Genomic DNA, 21,717 nt, shown 5'->3' on the forward strand with positions numbered 1-21,717 from the left:
TGGAAACCAATTTAAAGTTACAGGAGAGCAAAAGTTGAGTTTGTTAATTCTAAGAATGTCTGGCACATTTTTTTTTTTTTTCTCCATTAGCTGAAAGAACAGGTCGTGAAATGTGGAACTTTATTCATAGTCAAATAATGCCTCAGCACCAGCAGCTTGTTCCTCACAAACTTCATAAAGTCCATAATGGCATATATCATATCTAAAATATAGAGTTCCACTGAAATATTACTGCACAACTATTAATAATAAATATTAATAATGAACCTATACACACTGATAAATGCAACCATTTTATTGTAAAATTCCACAGCTATGTGCAATTCCCTTATGAAAAGGATTTTTTCTAGTACATGTATAGTATATTATGCAGACCCTAACAGAATTGATCAGTGCCCCTTTTATATAATACTCAAATATACATAGATGGCAAACAACTAACATACTGTATGTATGAGAATCATATGAAATTTATTTTGTTCTCGGATACCTTTTACTGAGCTCGGTAATTCCAGTGCGTATTATTTTGTTTTCTGCATTTTGACAAAATACATAACAATAGAAAATATCTACATGTGCTGTTCACATATATGTCTCATTTGTGGGTCCCAAAATAAATCAAATCACTTTGTCAAAAATAGGTACAGTGTAATAAAAGTCCATGTCGATGCAGGCAAAGGACCAGATGAAACGATGCTTGAATTAGTCCCAGTTCCTCCAAAACATCCCTGTTTGACTGAAAACATATTCAGCATGCACACTACTGAATATAAACACACTCCGGTACCTTCCATACACTTTTATATACCCCTGCATTTACAGTAGAGTGCACAAAAAATATAAATATAATAAACAAATAATAAACAAGCTTCGACCATCATGGAAAAAAAATTCAAATTCTAGAAAGTATGTTTGTTTTCTGCATCACTGTTTAAACACAAGACATGCTCTGTTATCTGTATGATGGGTTTGTAAAGAAAGTCAGAAAGAGTTTGATTCAGAAAGTCCTCCAGTTCACCTTGATATAATAACACATTTTTATCAGTCTGGTCTACATTTGAACAACTGTCCTCATGCTTTTGGTTCTGTACCATACCAAAAGAAGAAAAAAACAATAAAAAAAATAAAAGAAATGTCCAGAGCGCCGGCAAATCCATGTCTGAAGGAACATGGCAGTGGCAAACATTCGCTGCTTAGCATTTCCTTGAAGTAAACACTAATTCTTAGCATATGTCTTTTCTTGGATTCACAAATGATATTATAATTTGATATTCTCTATTGCATGTGTCAGTTTGGCACTTTATAAGATGTAATCACTCCGTCACACTTCTTTAAACTACTGAACACTGATGACGGCCGGTCCTACACTGCTATTGACACACGTAACAGCCCTAAAGATGTGAGAGATAGAGTATGTGTACACTGAAGACAGGTTTGGACTACTAAGTGGCAGCTTTGGAACACAACAGGACCACCATTAAATACAAAAGGGAAAGAACTCCAGGAAATATGAGATAATCTGCTAAATGCATATGTTCGTATCATCACTGATGCTTTATTCATGATGGCAAATATTAAGACCGATGACAACCCATGTGGTGGTGGAAAAAGTGGAAGTAATTAATACTCACTTAGACAAGCAAATGTTGTTCTTTTGGTGGTTTGGGAACTGTTTTTTTGTGTTTTTTTTTCCCCCCTGAAAATATTTAAATCTACTACTCAGAAGCTGCACAACAGGTAATGTTGCAACTCACTAATTCAACAGATATAACAGTTTGACAGGCCTTAGTGAGAGTAGTGTACATTGATCACAACATAGAAAACACAAGATAAATAAGCTCAAGCTCCATTGACACATCGAACAAAAATGTATCTTTGATATAATTGACAGTAATCTGTGTATTCTTTTCAGGGGCTATATGAACATAAAGTACAGTTTCTTTCAACAGAATAAATAAATAAATACCATCGATGAATAAATAAATAAATAAATACCCCATTACCCCCGAGTATTCTACATGATCAGTCCAGCATAATACAATAAGTCTAATATACTGTATGGTGATATACTGTAACAATGCTGAAATTACAAAATATATTCCCTTTTACAAAATCCCAAGGGCCTGACAAGTGTTTTCTTCTCTCTATATTTTATGTACATTAACAATGTGATTTACACCCATTCCTCGTGAGTTTACAAATCATACTTTATGAGCACTGTCTCCGTCTGTTGCATACTGGTGTCTATCAAAAGTGACCTGTAAGGGGTTGTAATTCGTGTGCGTTATATCTTATCATACACAACATTTACAATTCAGATGCTTTTTGCTGTGTTGTCCGCTCCCCGTCACGCCACGTCGCGGCATTCGAAAGAAATTTTTAAGGGAAAAAAGGAAAACAAATACAAAAAGAAAAAATAATAATGAACTTCGGCCCAACCAGAGAATCAATTTCCTCACTATGTGATACAGTGATTTACATTCTCAATGTGTTTCTTTTCAAAGAGACAGGAAGTGAGATGCTTGATAATAAGGCTTATTCATCTGTTCTCAACACAATCAGATGCCTTTTCTTTACTCGAATGAAGCTCTAGGGTTTATTTATTATCAATATTATCATATCAGTTATTTTTTTTTGTTGTTTTTTTGTTTGTTTGTTTCTCATCTTAGAAGAATGACACATAAAATGACCCTTGTTCTGTTGGGATTTCAAAGGACCCTACAGCTGTCTGTCCTGACATTTACATTAAAGGGTAGATTAGTTTGAATTCCTCTATTTGAAGGCAGAAATCTCAACCTGTGGTTACGCAGCTGCAGTTATCACTCTGCTAATGTAAAGGGGCAAAAGTGATATGTTTTTATGAGAAATCCTAACTTGTTGTCGTACAGTTTCTCTTGCACAAAAGCTTACAACAGCAGCGTGTCATTACGTAAATGCACATTTTTAACAGCAAATGGAGGAGAGGGTCAGAGGTCAGTGTTGTCTATATACTGTAAGCTAATGGCTGCGAGGAAAATGATTAAACCAGTCGTCTAGCCTGAAATTCAAGGGCTGATCCTCCCACCTGTACGCAAAGATGATTCCTCAACTGAAAAGCAAAAACTGGGCACATTTTTATCGCTTCATTTTCCAATTTTCCTAGAAAAAAGTAGAATTAAATCCTGAATGATAATCAACAGTGCTTGTTTTTTAGTTTCCATAGCCAACAATAGAAGACCATAAAACATGTTGATTTTTTTTTTTGGCCTGAAAGGCGCATGCAATAAATGTAAACCACTATGTAATAGTAAAATATATACAGTGTCTGTACAGTTGAGCAGTGTCCATAAACAGCGTCAAACAGCTCTCTGACCACACATGAAAAATGCAACTCTTAATTGTGCTAACATGTTAGCTAGATAAATTAAAAATAAATTAGCGTCATCAAAATGAATTTCAATGTCACTGTCTAACATAGCTCTATTAAAGTGCTTCAGATTCTGTGTTTTAGTATGTTAAGTGAAAAAAAAGTGAAAATAAATGATAGACATAGACATAGATAATGTCATTTAGATTTCTCTGTTGGGTGTGATCTAACTTCCTGTTTATTTGGATTGTTTACTGTGGAAGGAATGCGTGTTTGGAAATAAATCAGTTTGTAAAAATCCCATTTTGAAGAAATTAACGAGAAATTCCATTTTGAAAAGTCCAAAATAAAAGAATGAAAACAAAAACAAAACAAAACTTAATTGCTCACACAATCAATGTTTTCACAACACATTTACAAACCTCTTCATGCCAGTAAAATGTAATGCTACAACATTTGCAATGTCTGTTATGTCTGTTATCAGAGTTATCAGATAAAATAACTAAAATGTTAAAGAGATTAAAATCCGAGAATTAAAGGAAATGCTTTAAATCAAATCACTGGATGTTTCAGTGGGTCCCTCTCCTTCAAAAATGTTCCTTGCTGGCGCAGAGCATAATGTAGAATGTAATGAACTGTATGATAAGGCTGGATACACACCAGGGCCTAGAGATAGAGATAGGAGACCCAGTAGACCAGGTTGAAAAGACCAAATGCAGTGGGGAAGAAGATGCGTGCGTATGAGTCTATCTTGGCAATGCGGATGTGCAACCTGCCGTGCCGCCAGGCTCCGGAGCGGCAGTCTTCGAAACAGCAGAAGAAGCTGGTGCAGTCCTTCCCGTCCAGACACTCGTAGCCGTACTCCTCGTCTCGCTCCTGCATGTGTGTGGCGTTGTTCATTTGAATGGCTGTGGCAGAGCGTGGACGGATGTCTACCGTGGGTGTCTGCTTTTGACAGGATGAAATGACACAGTTAGCCACCAGAGCCCCAGAGTGCCATAATCAAGACCTCACTGACATAACAGGGGACCTAATTTGAGCTGCCATTTTCTGTCTGCCACTTCATTTTCTGTCATTAGTCAGCAAAATGTAATTTGCACCTTCAACTGGCCAATGGACCCATTTTAGACCCATAAATACCATGTGTGGATGTAATTAGTGAGGCTTATGGTGACAAAGGGTTAGTCCCCATGGAACCCATGTTGCAAATTACACCTTTGGGTTGGGTAATAGTTGACAGCTGAGGCAATCATAATATTTTAGGACAGTAGTTCATATTGCTTTATTTAGCAGATATATAAAGCTAGTGCTGGGCAATGCTCCTCCATTTTTTATGTTGATTATGTTACTGCTGCTGCACAGCGTTTAAAGATGCTGTGGAAACACTAGCAAGCAGATGTGCGTCATTTGTTCTAAAGAACAATTTTTAAAATGCTCTTAATGCGCAGTGACTCAAAAGAATTTTATAATTGGAACCTGTATGGGTGCTGTAAGCATTTTTTTGTTTTGTTTTTTTCTGAAATACATTTATAGAATATGTTGTAACTGGCTTATGATGCTGCTAAGCTTATAGGGAGGAGCATGTGTTGGCAGATGTGTACCGCACAGCTCAATATTTCTCCAGCCCACTCTTGCTGTCACTAAATGGGTTAAAATAAACCTCCTTTTCAAACTGTGCTCACCACTGGAGGCCACATGCCTTTCATTTGTGAAGATTCCTAAAATAGGACAGTGACATCAGCGAGTCTGTGGCCCTGTCATTCTAAAGGGAGACAATTAGTATTCAAATAGAACGTTTTCATCAGCTTTTATCTCGAAATGCCATGCCACCTTTGCACAAATTGGAATTCTGGCTGTTTTGGCAGATTAAATGCCCCCTCCCCACCCTCCCTCCATTTGGTGGAACTGGAAGGGTCCTTGACCTTGCTGATAAACTAGGGCATCAAGCTCATCATTTAAAAAAGACACAGTGAGTTGTGCACACTCCAGAGTTCAGCTTCTAAGAATTTCACACCATCGCTTTCCCCTCAAGAAAGTGCAAGTAGCTGTCATTTAGTTTGTTCTTTATGTTTTGGCTTCATAACATAGGAACAATAACCTATAAATGACTGTACCAGCACTCCAGATATGAGAATTTTGTTAGTATTAATCAGTTTTTTTTTTTTTATTGCAACAAGCATCACATAACATGACTCCTTTTTTTTTGTTTTTTTGTTTTGCTTTTTTTTTTGCTTTGCCACATGAATGTTACCCCCATTTTTTTATGTATCTACAGAAAGCATGCTTGCTGCAAAAAAAAATTAGGTTGTTGCAGTTTTAGTTTGAACATAACATTATCTACTGTAAGCATGCATCCTCAAACAAGCTTAAAATACTTAAACTTGATTGAACTGTTCATTCCCTACAACCTCTCATCTTGCCCAGCACTAGTGCACAAACCTGCTGTCCCTTTGAAAACGATACATAACCACTAAACCAAGCAACATACGGGTTAGTTCCAGCATTTTTGTCCTTAGTTGACGGACAGTATGTTGAGTTAATAAGGGGATTAGCAGAGCAGGTTATGACTCAGTTCTCAAAGGGGATTGGTTGCACTGGAGGAAGCGCAGTGGAAGCTCAAGCAGAAGGAGCATTAACAGCATCCTGCCGCATGGCCTTGGTCAAGCCTGGCTGTGCTGAGTCGGTGTTAGCAAAAAAATAAAATGAAAATTAAAAATAAAATTAAAAATAAAAACACAGAAACAACACAGTGGCACTGGCAACTTTAACTGGCTGAAAGTAGACAACCTCTCTGAGAAGACAAAAGGTGGAAACACCTGGGATCATTACTGGAGGATCCCTTGGTTATGTGGCTTACGCTGAATATTTGATGTTAGTGTTTCCATGCTGCAGGTGGATTTTTTTTTTTCTTTTTTTTTTTTCTCAGTAGTACATTTAGACTCATCTGGGCTGAAAATCTAACTTATCCAACCTTAAAAATATTCCTCCTTGTAAAATATTAATGTTGGACCTCTATATGGAAAAGCAGATTGTCTTGTCTTGACTCGTGTGTTAAGTTAAATTTAGATCTTTGCTAGCTCCCGCCCACCCCGGACTTTTTGGGTGTTTAAAGATTAGCATGTGTTAATCTTTCTGAATGGACCTCCAACTCTAATTAGACTTATCACAGTGCAGGGGTTGTCTGTTTCAGTCTGTTAAGGCTCTGCTGACTCTGTAGGAAGCGTCAGGTTGAGAAGCCCAACAAACACACAGGTATAGATTTACTGGCAGGAGAAGGGAAAGAAGAGGAAGCTATTGCAGCGGCTGCTAGTTCACTGTGGTTACAACAACAACAAAGAGTGAAACAGGACAGAGGGAGCCAGAATGAGTCCACACTGGGCCTGGACTATTACATTCCTCTGGACACGGGATGTGTGGGATGGTTATTTGAATTTTAAAAACTGCATAAGTACGTCTGGCTGGCTGCCTCCGCACTGTGCACTGCAGAGCGCCCCCTTTTAATGTTATCTCTGATACCTATTTAGTAACCGAGGAGGAGTACAGTAAGAATGCAGGTAGATAAAGAGGGAATAGAGAGAGGCGTATCTGCTGTAGAACAGACAGAAAAGCAGTGAGGTGCTGGGGGCTCAAAGAGCCAAAATGCAGCAGACACATGCAGTCAGACACAGGCAATATACCTTTGAGGAAAAGAGCCGGAGGAGCTTTTGTCCAGACAGGAAACAAAGAATATGTGGAATTGAAAGAGAGTAACAAAAAACAAAGAATACAGGTAAACAGAGAAAAAAACACACACACATCAATAAAAGGAAAAATAAACAGAAACACAAAGATAATGTGTGAAAATTACAAGAAGAGTACTATTTAACTGAAAATGGAAAGAGAGGAAATATACTGTAGAGAGACATACATGTTACAAACAGACACAGGAGGGGAGATGCATGGTGGGATATATGTATCTCACATGCTTCTTACGCCAGCATCACCTTAGGAAAAAATATTACTGCAAAACTAGAAAGATTAAGTATACACCATCCATAATTCAGAGTTTAAATACTGACATCATTACAGCATGTTTTCACAGTAGGTTGGAGGCATTTGTCTTACACAACACTTCTTCAAACATCTCTGTCAGTTCCAATATGTGGAATAAATGTTGTGGTAACGGATGATAGTATTCTACAAGACATGAATTAAACTGACGGGAGGAACTCTGATCATGAAAAATCCCTCCACATCTTCAGAAGACGTACATCGCATAGAACTGCATCAGCTGACATGTAGTAAAATAAACTTTTGTAGTACTCTATATTTCCTTGATTTCCTATTTTTTCCATTTTTTTTTTTTTTTTTTTTACAATTATTCATCATCAGAAGAATTTCAGTCAGAATTTCCTCGCACATTTCCTCCTTCGCGCCATCTTGGCAAAGCTCTGCAGAGAACCTAGAAAAGCCCCCTCTGAGATGGCAAACTGGCATCACACCTTCCTCTTCATTATTCATTCATTCGTCCACGAGACGGTTAGACCATGTGCAAAACCTTCGTTTCCGATGCAGAAAAACTAGAGCGCCCCACTTTTCCCCCCTTAAGTTCCGGTTCAACACTCCTGTTCACCCAGGCGCAGCATACTTAGAGGTTTAAGATTTAATAGCTTTCAAATCTTGTGAATCCTGTCCAAAAACATGCCATGACTTCAAAGATACATTTCAGTTACCAACAACCCTTTAAAAAAAAGTTACCGCAAAGTGGTTAAGTTATCCAAAAATAAATGATTAAAAAAAAAAGAAAAAAAACTTTTTCCACTAAGCAGACATCAAGTGGTATATTTGGACTAATTTTAAAAAGGACTTCAAGTTTAGAATCATGAGCCAACTCTAGCTGACTGGGAATAAAAAAGAAATAAAAAGCAAATACTTTGGTGAAAATAAATATTACTCCTATGCAGGAAATATGAAATGCATCCTAATACCCTTTTTTTTTCTTTTTTTTTTTTCTTTCAAAAAGCAGGACGGATAAAGTTAGTCATGTGGAAAAAGAAATGTGATCGATTAACAGTTTACATTTGGCCTCGATGTCCATTTACAAGTTGACAATTTGGTTTCCTTTCTGTATCAACTAGATTGTTAATCCTCTGTGATGGGCTGCTTTTGTTTGTTATGTTTATGTAGTTATAGTGTGTATGTATAAGTGTATGTGTATATATGTGAATAGCCAATGCTTAGGCTGGTGCTAAAGAAAGAAAGAAAGAAATGCTAGTCTTGCTGTTGAGGGTAAATGTACGCAGCTCAATAAGTGCTCATATATTTGTTTTCAGCAGATATGTCATGACCTCTTGAGGGATTTAAGGCTCACATCAGGCCAACTCTCCTGTCATGTGACATGGGTCTAAATTACATCTGTAACAGATGTGTGACGGATTAGGAAAAGGTTCGAGCTGCACGCCTCTCTCATTGAGCAATTTGAGGTGGTGGCCCCCAGGAAGATGCTCCCTTAGGAATAATAAGCAGTGTATAGCTGTTTTCTAAGGCTTATGCCAGTACTGTCATACAGTGGGGTGGGTTGGGGGTGGGGGGGGACGACGACAACACAGAGTGTGTAGGGAAAACTTGACCTTTCACCTAAATAAAGGATACTGTGAACACTGTAAAGATATTACACGCTCTCATATAGTACATTAATCAAAATAATGTAGTTTGTATATCTACGTGATGAAATCAAGCGACCTCTCTAAATCAGAAACTTACACCTCACGTAATAATTATAAAGAAGTGTTAGTTTTAGGAAGACGCTCACCGGGTTTTTCTTCTTCTTGTCCTTTTTGGCACTCGGCTTCCTGTTGCTGACAAAGTAGTGCAGCGTGCCGTACTCTATAAGTGCGGCAAAGACGAAGATGAAGCAGACAGACACAAACAGGTCCATGGCGGTCACATAGGAAACTTTTGGAAGGGATTTCCTGGCAATAGTACTCAGCGTGGTCATGGTCAGCACAGTGGTGATGCCTGGGAAAGAGAGAAGACAAGATAAAATTAGATTCAAGCTCAAAATTAATTACAGTTCATTTATTACATATATATTGTAAAAAAAAAAAAAAAAAAAAGCAATCTCCCTAGCTCAAAATGTAATCTATTATAAACAGTAGCTTGTCAAACGGTACATTATGATGTTAAACAGGCATCTCTTAGTACTTAATGTGTTCTTAAATCTGTCATGAGCTTGTCATGCTCACAGCTTTATTCAGACATTTATTCAGGTACTTAGAGAAGAATTAAAGATATGGTTGCATGTGTTTCTAACAGGATATTCTCCTCAAAACAGTTTCACCGTGGGGAGGCAGCTGAAACCACAGTTCTGAATAAAATCGAGTTGCGTATCTGAAGCGGAAGGTGTGCCAAATCTGTTGTTTTACTTTATAAACATCATGATAGAGGTTTATTTTGTTCAGCAGTAACATAATATTCCCTTGCAAAACTGTCATGACAGAATTTGCTTAAAAACAACAACAAAACAAATGATGATGAATTATTTTAAGCAGCACTTATGAATTAGCAGCTTTTGTGACTAACACAGTAAGTTGTGCTACTGACATTTATGTATACAGTTTATATAAAAGAGGATTAATGTTTGCAGTTTAATTGCGAGTGCTAAACAGTTAGGTGGCCACGAGGGAGGAGTGAGCAGCTGTTTTACTGTCCCCTTGATCCACATACTTTACTGGTTTACGGTTCACCGGCCACTGACCACCGCCGCTGACATACTACATGCCTATATCAGCCATCTGGTAACCCTCTCCCCTTTTACTCACTCTGTCTGGCTCTAACGATGATGTAGGAGGAGGTGGAAGGGATGGCACATGGCGAGGAAATGCGTTTATAAGTACACTGATACAACAGATTAGCAACAGCAGCCTCACAACCCCCCAAACACACTGACAAACAAGCGACAAACAAACAAGACCGCCTCGACCGTACATGTGAAGCGGACTCGCCTTGTGTACAGAAGACGATTTCTGTCTAAATTTAATGCGGACTGAAAGACGTCAGTCTGCGTCAAGATTAACAGAGCAGTGTTGTGAGTGAATTGATATATTTCTGGATGGCATTGAAGGATTAAGAATTATGTCATCTGCATTAATCTGCTTCCTAACCACCTGGCTGCCTGTACCTTCCGCACCATCTTTCAAAGAGGAAATTAAGATATTTGACTCGGTGCAATTTTAGCAGGGAATTAATAGTGTTATTATTTCGACTGCAGATCTGGAGCTGCGGAAGCACAAGAAAACACAACAACCTATTTTTATGGAGATTAATGACTGACAAAGTAATGATGATAGCGAGGAATGGAATGCACGTAGCTGCCTGCAGGGATTGTTTTACATTCAGTTATGCTCGCTAATGATCACATCGCATGGACTAGAGGTCGGGATTTAGAGCCTTAAGGGGCCAGGAGGAAAGCTGACTAAGGAATATCTACGTAACTGAATCCTGAGTGAACTTGTGAGGATGTCCACTGGACGCCAAGGGCAAGTTCAAAAGCTGACAAAATTTCCTTGAAATCCTCACTTTTGCCCCCCCCCCCCCTCCCCTTTTTTTTTTTTTTTTTTTTTCTATTTCGTGTCCTTTTTTTTTTGCATTCAGTGAGCAGGCCACCTGCAATATATTTGTGCTGAGGCTGCATCTCTGCATCTTCCCCGTTGTACTGCATAATTAATGCCTCATTAAGGCATGCATGAAAACATATGCGCCAGGATAGGCTCTTCTAATCAAGATGGACTAGATTCCTAAGCAGCTGCCCTGTCTCCGAGGGGAAAAAAGGAGGAGGAGAAAGGATGGTGAAGGAGAAGACAAAAGGAAAGGAGAGAATGGCGGGACAGAAGAAGCTTAAGCAGATTGTGTGTAACCACCACTGGGTTCTTGATATGTTGCACAGCAGAGAGTAATTAAGGACAGGATGTCTAATGAAGCTCACTGGTATACCTACTCCATATGTGTGTTTGGGCTTGTTGGACTGATTATACAAACAAACTAAGATGAAGGCTCTGTGAAGGCTGGGTAAGCAGTTACATGTTCTGTAAACTGACTTTTTACTTAAAAAAGAGGAAAAAAAAGAATGTACTATAAATGATCGATATCTTATAGGGGAAACGACTTTTAGTTTGTTTTTCTTTGTACCTAATGATGTCCTGGCAGGTACTGCATCCTTGTTGATCCAGAATGACACCCAGGAGAGGACAACAATCAGGGTGCAGGGGATGTAGGTCTGGATGGTGAAGTAGCCCATTCTCCTGCTCAGGTCAAAGAAGACGGTCAGCACAACGTAGTCTCCTGGGGAGGGAGGGAGATAACGAGAAAAAAGAAAGAAAGAGTGAGGGCAGTGTGGAATGTATGTGAGGGGATATAAAGTTTTTATGAGGGATATAATTAACATTATTATTTAAGTGTAAAAATGGGGAAGTGATTAGTCTTACATGCTATAAAACAAGGACAACATATTCTAATATGTAACACAATGAGAAAGTAAAAAAAAAGTAAGTAAGTACTTATACTACGTGTTTATTAAATCATTTCACTTTATTCACTATGATCAAGGAAGGTTGTCAACACAGAAACATCAAACATGAAACAAGCTGTTAAATTACAGATGGATCAATACATAATGTTGTGTAACCAAAATCTTCACTGCGTGTTTGCCCAAGGCAACTGGAGATTTAAAATGAAACAGAAAGATGCAGGGAGCTGGAGCCGGAGCCGGACTTGCTTGGATACACACACACAAAAAATAAAAAATAAATAAATAAATAAAGAAAAACTCGTCTCCTGCCAGTAGTTAGCTGGAACATGAACACCAGCATCCAGCTGATGATGAGCCATCCCTGGGCCGGCTGTCTGACCCCAGCAGATGTTAGGTCTTAAGAGGCTGAGGTTAGCTGAGCCCAGATAGACCTGACCCTGACAGTATAGATCATCCTGCCTGCCTGTTTAAAATGCAAGCTAAGCATGCATGCACACACACAAATGCGCACATGCCTGCACCTTCTTTCCATGCACAGTGTGCATGTACACACGCACACACACACGCATACACGCAGATGTACTTCTAACACCCTTGTAACAAGGGTGAATCGAGCCAGGACCAAACCGAGAGACTGGCATTTAAATGAACAATCTCATCTCACGCACGCACACACACACACACACACACACACACACACACTCACTGACAATGCAGTAAAGCCTGCCAATAGTTACTGTCCTCTGTCTACCTATGTACAGTACCTGTCTGTCTGTTTCTGTGAGTTTAAATGGCAGTTCACTGATGGCCTCCAGCTCAGCCAGTTCTCTGCAAATTGATTAACGTCGGCGTGTTAACAGTGTCGGAAACCTCGCCTGCCCTCTCACTATGCCTTGTAACCTGCAGGGCACAGAACCCACTCACTCTCAGCCATCTATCTCCAGTAAATGTGTGCGAGTGTGTGTTCAAGCACTCACGGCGCGTGGAATAGTCTCTGCAGATGCCTGGGGAATGAACAGCTGGCTAATAATTTTCCTCACGAGAAAGAGCGCGCGCGACACATACTGCGGTTTATTGAAAAACAGCCAACATCTGTGTGTTTGTGTGTTAATGAGTGGCAGGGCGAGAAAGAGATGAGGCTGTCTGTGTTTACTGTGTCTGCGGAACCCGTGCACTTTGTTTGAGTGAGTCCTCGTGTTGTGTCCGGACAGGGACCCAGAGTCTTTGTGATTTATCCCAGCATGCACCTCTGTTCACCCAGCCATCGATAGCATCATTAAATAAACCAAGTGCAATAACCCCAGGCAGCACAACTATAACTGTTCATATCACCACGTGCGCTTTCTGCTGATGCAGGCAGGCGCACGGGATATTACAGTGCGCCACCTCAGTTTATAGGAGTACTGAAGGCTGCTCTCAGGGGTCCCGCAGCCCACTATTTTGTTTTTATTAACATCACATTAGCAGGGGCCCAAAATTGAGACCCCTGACAGCTGAGAAACTGCCCAGTTAATATACTTATTCCAGCTTGGTCAGCAGCACAAAGCCTCCTTCACATTTACTCAGACTCTTAATGATAATGGGCTCTCTACCACAGGGGTGAGGTCGGCTGGTGTAAGACCCTCCTGTCATACGCCTCTCTCCTCTCTGTGCGCCAGTTTCATTATAGGCCACACCACTTGCCAGGAAGACACTTTGAGGGGGTGTTATCGACCGATGCCCTCCATTCTGACAGCCTGATGTATCAGTATCAGACCGCCTGCCATTACTGTTCTATAGTAATGCATCAGTTTGCTAATGACTTCCTGATTCCACTCAAAACAAAATGGTTTCCAGTTCCCCCCTGGCTTAAGTGTTTGGCCGGGATTCCGCCACATTACTTTATGGCGAGCAAATAGTTTAGTGCTCCACATGAAAAGTCCCAACACTATTAGGGGACTGTGTGAACGCATTACATAATTTTGTTTGCAAATGATTCTGATGGCACGTTTTGTAAAAAAGAAAAAAAAAAGTATTCAGTCCTGGTATGTGGAATGGGCGGGGCTACAGAGGCTACAGAGTGTTAAGTCCCCAGTGTCAGATATTTTTGAATCTTATTCTTGGGAAAGCTGCACCACCATGTCAACTTTATCCGTCGTCATTAGCAACAAAGTTTCTCTCCACGCTTAAAACCTCAATACACAAGCAAACTGATTTTGCTCTTGTCTTGTTGTTACTGTGTGTTGAATCAGCCGAAAATATATAAATAAAAAGTGGAATCCGGTTCTTATTGCTTCATATTCAGCTTCAGATTTTCCTCTTGCAGTCTTTGCATTTGTACATTTCGTTCAAGTTGCAAGGAAATGTTGGGTTTGGCAGCTTTATTCTACACTCTCTACATGTGCTGTATAGGCAAGGTAGATGGTTTGCACACTTATTTCACACGTGTACACATGCATGCCTGCCTGCCTGCGCGTGTGTGTGTGTGTGTGTGGGATGAAAGGCGCCTGTTTATTTCTCATAAGACTGCAGCTGCAATATCAAAGCATTTGAGCCTTTCGTGCTTTGCCTTCCTCCTAATGGGAGCCCTCGGACTAACCTTAGCTAGAACTCCCCATCTGTCAACGCCAGCAGACGAGGGTGTGTTCACAAGACTGTTCACACTCCATCTTCGCGGGGTCTATACACAGCCTTCCTTCTCAAGGCTGTTACCACTGAGGTCGACTTTTCCCTCTCTGGATCAACAATGGGTATAAAGTAGGTGTCATACGTGATGCGATGATCTCACGGCCTTGCCGCACCCATGTCTCCTGTGATCCTACAGGCAGCTTCAGTCCTTATTAACAATCAACTCAACTTCATGTGCTAATTTTTTCCAGTAACAGGAACACACACACATACAGATCTGTTTGTTATTAAAGTTCCTAAAAGTTTTAATTCCTACAATCCTCTCTATCTTGTTGCCATGATTACATTGCTATCAGTTCCTTTCTGTTCATAATTCATGAATGAAAAATGCTGACAACAGCTGTGTGAAAAATCATCTATGCGTACTTCAGCGCGAGAAATATTGTTTGTATTAAGATATGGTTTGAAGTATTTTCATTAGGTTCCCACATTTCACTGGCATTACTACGGGCTGATGTAATCTACGGAGAGCAATAAAAACTTGGCGGGGATGATCATTCATCAGAAAACAGTGTTGCTTTGTTGTTAAAAGCCACAGAGACAACACACTCAAAAAAATTAAGACACACACACACACACACACACACACACACACACACACACACACAGAGTAGCCGGAGAATAAAGACATCATTCTTCCAGTGTGAGCTTTCTACCTCGCTGGAGATAAAAAGATGGATGTTTTATTATTATTAGAATACAGAAACGGTTATAAGATTCTGTACTTGATGAGTATTGAGCCCACGAGGAGGAGTGTTGATCCCGGTGTGGCTGTACATTATTGCTGAATAGCCAAAAGGGAGTTCACAGGAATGAAACATGATAATTCAAGATTTCTGTCCGGAAGGGAGAAGAAAAAAAAAAAAAAAAAACTGTCACATGAGAATATCATTCTGTTGGCAGCCAGGCTGTAAATTGGTGTGGATATGGACGGGCAGGAGAGACCTGAGGCACATGCTGGCCATCCAATGAGGGGAGACAAGCCAGACACATTGCAGAGATGCTGACAGCCTGTCTTACTGAGCTCCTCTGCTGTCAAGGGTCATATATATCAGAGGTGACAGCGGATGCAATTGTGTGTGTGTGTGTGTGTGTGTGTGTGTGTGTGTGCGCAATTGTGAGAAAGACAGGAGTTTTGCTAATGACCAGGGTTATGCCATGGCTGGTTGCTTGGGTCAACAATACTTACAAACAATGTTAACTCGCCACTTTCTGTGACATGACTAGGGGCCATATGTGAGTGATTAGCAAGTAACCATGGCTTTCCTTTTTGCCTCCACAGTCTGCTGCAGCTATTCCTACCCGACGGTGGGTGGCAAGATGATGTCACGTTGGGAAAAAAAAAAAAGAAAGAGAAAGGCACAGCATTGTCATGGTGAGTAACTGCGGCATGATTAAACACCAGACAGGAGTCTACACAGTTTGATTGCCTTGTTGTTAACATTGTGTTTATTGTGACAGGGATAGATGATTATCGCTCTCTCAGACACAGTAATAGCTCTCAAATTATCAAGAGCAAGGCTGTTTAAAGGATTTATGACAGGTAGTAAGAAGCTGCCAAAACTGTTCCTTACCATTATTTGAAGAGTATAGCAGAAAGTGAAGAAAAGTTGGAAAAAGCAAGTTTAAAGGGTTTTTTTTGTTTTATTTTTTGTTAAGATGATGTCTCACGCTATTATCAGGGCTGATTTTACCTGCTGAGGGGTTGAGGGACGAGGCACACTAAAGCCCCCTTTTGAGTCCCTCACCCTGTCACGCATTCTCTCAACCCATCTTGCCCAGAATCTCTGAAGTCAACCAATATTTCTATGCTGTGAAACTACGCTGCTGTTTGAATAACACATATATGACAAGGGCCTAAAGACTGAGTAAAATGCAGTTGTCACCTTATGGTTTAAAGTTGCGCATATCACAGTCACCACATAGTAAATACCACACAGACCATGGGACAGTTACTTGCTTTGCCCAGTCGGTACCATCATTAAAAAAAAAACAAACAAACAAACAAACAAAAAAAAACCACACCTTTTTTGCCACAAACGAAACATATAACACATATGATAATAAACATGTTGTTTATTATTATTGTCTTTGCTGCGATTATTTTATTTCTCTGCAGAGTTTTCAGACTTAAAACTCCATTAGTGTGGTTATTTCCATCATGTCATGTAATTAAAAACAAGGCCAACGCATTCAGAAGCCACTTCTCTCACTTCGCTCCTTGTCTAAAAACGGCCTCATTATTTCTTACTCACACAATGAGCGGAGATGCGATTCACACTCATTACGTAAGCTCCGAGTTCTAAAATTCAACTCTCGCACTCCTTCCTTTCTTCCCATGTTTAATATATCACCTCTTTTCTTCCCTGTTCTAATCATTTTGGCCCGGTGACAGGACTTATCCTCACTAAACAGTCACGACACTGATGGCAATAGACTTATTTGTTCCACTTGTGCTTCTTTTAAAAAGGGGCAGATGAGCTGCAGTTCGAAATAAACACGGCTAATTTGGGAAAAAAGTCAAAGCAAGGAGAGGAAGAAGAAAGAATGTGATGCTGGGGCAGTGATAGAAAACTACACATAAGCACACAAGACTAAAAGTTTTCCAGAGGCTTCTTGGTCGGTGTTCTGTTCAGCGTTGATTGGTGCATGTATAAATACATTTAGAATGGAAAACACTAAAAACAATTGGCTTGACAGGTGACTTGATGTTTTAAGAAAAGTTTTGAAAATATTTGTTATTGTTCTCAGTAAAATCTTTCTTAATAATATAACACGAGAGTGATTCAGCTATAGCCATTTTAACATTTTAGCTTTTGCCTTTATTGTTCTGTTCCACGTGCCTGGTGCAGGATACTGAATGTCTCTTTTTCAGACTGTTACAGCAGGAATGGCAATTTGCTTGCAATAAATAGAAAGTCAGTAGTCAGAAAGTAGTTAGTGTCAGTAGTAACAACCACTGTGGCTGAAAAGCACTTCCAACAGAACATCCGAAGGGCAAGGATGTCACAGCACCGGCCATATTAAATGATGTAGTGCAAAAACTCCACAGCAGTAACAGTTTATCCTCAAAGATGCTTTAAAAAAAATTCCCAGATGCCCCCCCTTTACGAATGACCACGTCAGAATATAAACATTGTGATTTTATCATCTGACATTTCAGAACGTTTGAACTGTTAAACGAACGGTCTGATGCATCACTGACTCACTGAGCTGTGCAGATTAAAGTCACTTACTACTTCGTCGAGGAGGACAATCAAAACCGAGACATTTGACATGGTTATTTTAGGTTGAGTAGGTTGAGTCAGAGTTTTGCACAAAAATTCACCAAGTGGAATCAGTTAAGTCACTATATCTCATCTTATCGGAACGTCTACTTTAATGAACCGTAAGTGCAGTCAGAAAAAAAACAAAACAAAACAAAAAAAAGCACAAAGAAAAAGTCAGTACTACAGGATATCTTCAGGATGATTTTTCTGTCATAATGGCAGAATGTTCTGGTCTTTACAATAGCAATAATGTAATTTAAATCTAAATTGGCTGGATAAGCTTAGACAAACACTGCATGAGCCAAGACAATCAGTCCCCATTTCATTGCCAATGGCTTTGTGCTTTTACAGATTAGAGTTTTGGATCCCTGGTTTTAAGCTTTAAAATCTAATTAATCATATTCAACATACTGACTGAATCGCCCAAAAACTACAACACTGATTTATGCCTGTGCATACTCAGAATAAGTAGTGTTTTCATTTTAAGCACCTTGATATTCACAAAAGCTTTGCCAAAATATCACTCCCTGACAAACACAACATACACATTTAAAGAACTATTTTCAATTCAGCCTCGCTTCATAAGCAAATGTGTTCCATGTGCTTGAGTTCATACGTGATCCCAGCCACCCGGCATGAACGCTAACAATGCATCCCCTCATACAGATTCACGGACAGTTTCACTGAGGGTAACACATTTGCGTCAAGGCAGGTTAATCCTCTTAGTAAACAGAGTCCAAGCTTAGATGACTTGAAATTTAATTTCGCCCGTAGCCTATGCTAAACTTCCCTGTAATAAGCTCCTGATACATTATATTATCTGTGACGTGTATTAGCATAATATGCACGGATGAGTTGTACTGTGCTCTTTTCGAGGCTTGGCATGGGAATATCATGTGCTTCTTGTGATATATAAATAATGAGTTGTAAAACGACTTTAACAGGGAAAAAAAAGCATTTATTTGTGTTAATAGTTTCCCCCTAGAATCCGGGTGATGTGTTGTATGATGTCATCGTGATTCATTATTGCAATTTGGAGATGTATCCTCATTGGCCGCGTATTAACCAACCAGATGTGTAATGTTCCACAACTACTCTCTCTACAGTCACTTTCCTCATTTCTTATGGCTAATTACTTTGAAACCCTGGGTTGCAGGATATTACGTGGGGCCAGTAAGCTGAGTGAGAAGAGTATCTGGGACCCTAGCAAAGAACTTTATAATGATTAATTTTTGCAACGAGGGCTTGGTCCAGGAACAATTGCTCCACAGAGTGGCATGAACTTTGATTTAGCCTCTAAACCTTTTCTGTCCGTCCAAGAGGGTAGCAAGAAGAGAGTTAAAGTTCAGTTTGTGTGTGTGTGTGTGTGTGTGTGTGTGTGTGTGTGTGTATGTATGTGGGTGCGTGTGCAAATGAAAGCATGTAAATCTACAAACTCCATTTAGTTTGTGATGATAGCTGTAAGATTTCTAAAATCCCTCATGCATGTCTCTCTGGAAAAAAAGGAACTTCACACTTTTTTACAGAAATACTGTGTAGGCCACTGTCTAACACCTGAATACTGTGTACGTTCCAACAGCCGCTATCTACTATTCAGGGACATGTGTATTGCAGCTATATTAATGCATGAGTAATGCTACTAGGCCTGTATCACGTCTTTTTCAGGGGATGGAATTTAACTGGGTACATCAAATACTGTATTTAAGTACAAATTTGAGGTACTTGCAGTTTAACTAGTAGTAGTAGTTCTACTTAGTGTTTACACCAAGGTCTCCTACTGCTCTCAAGCTTTAGTGATGACCCTCACTTATAAGTCGCTTTAGATATAAGAGTAAATGTAAACTTGCGCATTTCTATTTTATGCTACTTTATACTTCACCTCCACTACATTTCACAATAAGATTCTGTCACTGACAGCTGTAGTTACTTGAAATACCTATGTAAAAATTTTGAATGCAGGACTTGTAATCAATATATTTTAGATTGTAGTATTTCTACTTGAGCAAAAGCTCTGACTTCTTCTACCACTGGTCTGTCTTAATACACAGTGGGGCTGCAACTAACTATTATTTACATTATCCATTAATCCGCCCAGTATTTTGCACAGATGCAGTAATACCAAAAGTAGCAGTAATAGAAACATTACTATCAGCAGTAGAGCCAGTATTAATAATGACATGAGCAACAGTAAAGTTAAATGTCGCACCAGCAGGATCAGTAATATTGGTTTAAGCATCCAATAAAACCTTCAGCCATACTAAATCTCTCACCCTCTCAGAATCTTAGAACAACAACATCAACTTAAGTCTGACCTTCCAGTGTTACATACAGTTGGAGTGTGAATGACGTTTTTCAGAAGTCAAGAAGGACACGAACCTCCAAAAACAGCATGTGTGATAGCTTTGACCTGTTTTGGTATTGGCTGAACATCCTCTTCTTTTATTTTTTTCGGTGTCTCTCTGCCTCGTGACCTCCATCTTTGCCTACCAGCATCTCACCCAAAAAAAAAAAAAAGACAGGCGCTAACAACAACAACAACCTCACTCACTTATATGCATTTGCTCCCCCCACCCCCCCCACCCCTCTTTCTCTCTATTGCAAATTAGATGACTTTAATTTTGTAGTCAATGTATTCCAGTGTCCTAGATTATCTTTCCGAAACTCGTGGTGCAACTGCAGTGGTGCTGTGGAAAGGTTTTGTGTGGTTGAAGGAGATGATAAAGATCATTATTAGGACAGTTATAGTCACATATTAAATGGTAGAGGAGGTTACGTGGATCGGAGGTGCCTCATGACACTGTATTATGATATTATTCTGTTTTCTTGACCTTCACCCAGTGACTTCATCCATATTCTCGTGTGTTTCATAGTCAGTCCTCCAAAAAAAAGAACAAACATCTTTTTCAGCACACAGAGAAGACTCACGATCTAACATATCGCAAAGATAAAAAAAAGAAAAAGAAAATCTATTCCTCTAAATGTGTGCTCCTCTGCTGTGCACCACGGGCGCTCTTTTATATGCAGGTGGTGGTCAATGGGGAGGAAAACAAGAGCCTTATTTTCCCAAAGCAATCTCTTCTCCTATGGCCTATCACCATTCCGTGTTTTCAGGTGTTAATTACTGGCTTATTAGACTGTCAGCTGAGGCGGGCAGAGAGGGAGAGGGAGAGATAGCAAGGGGGAGGGGTTAAAAAAAAAAGTAGGACATGCAAAATAAAAATCGTCTCTTTCGCGAGAGTGAGCAGGGAAGAAGGGGTGAAGTTGGGGGTGGGGGTTTATATAGAGCACATACTTGTAAACGTGAATACTGTTAGTGTACAGGGCGGGTTGGGACGTGCGTGTGGAGGATGGGAGAGGGGACGGGGAGGAGTGTAAATTGGTATTTAACTCCACAAAAGAGGGATTCTGGCTGAGTCAGAACATTTTTCCTCCCACTCCTGCCCATCACAACTATCACCCAGAAGCAAGAGGGAGAACGCACGGAGAGCGAGAGAGAGTGAAAGGGGGATGAAGGGAGGGAGAGATTAGAGAGAGCAGCTATTATAGCTACAGAGTCGCAACCACGGCTAATAGATTGTTTCGGCGCTTCTTAACCTTTTTCCTTCAACAAGATGGAGTGATCGTCATCCGATAAAAAGCTGCAACATATTATTACTGTGATTAAATTGCTGTTTTCTTATTCACATAAGGTCAGGGGTAACCACTTTTGCACCTATTGTGTCATCTTTTCCTTTCTTTCTTTAGTTTGTAGTGAAGCTTTCCTCCCACACTTTAATAGCGGGATTTTGAACCAACATATTGAGACTTGCAGTTTTGATGCGCACACCACTAAAATACTTGGTGTAAACTTAGTGTAGTAAAATACTTACTACTACACCTAAACATGCCAGGAGGCCTATGATACAACCATGAAGTTATATTTGAACGTT

The 21,717-nt window shown here is 39.8% G+C and overlaps 1 protein-coding gene across 2 annotated transcripts in view; it reads right to left on the minus strand.

The window, feature by feature from the left end:
* Nucleotides 1-292: 292 nt before the first annotated feature.
* The window catches only part of LOC111234343 (gamma-aminobutyric acid receptor subunit gamma-2), a 52,244-nt gene continuing 30,819 nt past the window's right edge, over nucleotides 293-21,717 (minus strand). Inside the window, exons 7-10 of one of the 2 annotated variants that reach the window (XM_022762369.1) lie at nucleotides 11,513-11,665; nucleotides 9,138-9,343; nucleotides 7,024-7,047; nucleotides 293-4,291 (exon numbers count right to left, since the gene is read on the minus strand). In XM_022762369.1, the coding sequence (XP_022618090.1) occupies nucleotides 4,013-4,291; nucleotides 7,024-7,047; nucleotides 9,138-9,343; nucleotides 11,513-11,665 (662 nt within the window). In that variant the 3' untranslated portion in view covers nucleotides 293-4,012. Of the gene's footprint in view, nucleotides 4,295-7,023; nucleotides 7,048-9,137; nucleotides 9,344-11,512; nucleotides 11,666-21,717 lie in introns of both variants that reach the window. The other variant, XM_022762368.1, reaches the window with a different exon arrangement.

The sequence above is a fragment of the Seriola dumerili genome, unplaced genomic scaffold (assembly GCF_002260705.1).
Source record: "Seriola dumerili isolate Sdu_G_001 unplaced genomic scaffold, Sdu_1.0 BDQW01000449.1, whole genome shotgun sequence".
NCBI lineage: Eukaryota > Metazoa > Chordata > Actinopteri > Carangiformes > Carangidae > Seriola > Seriola dumerili.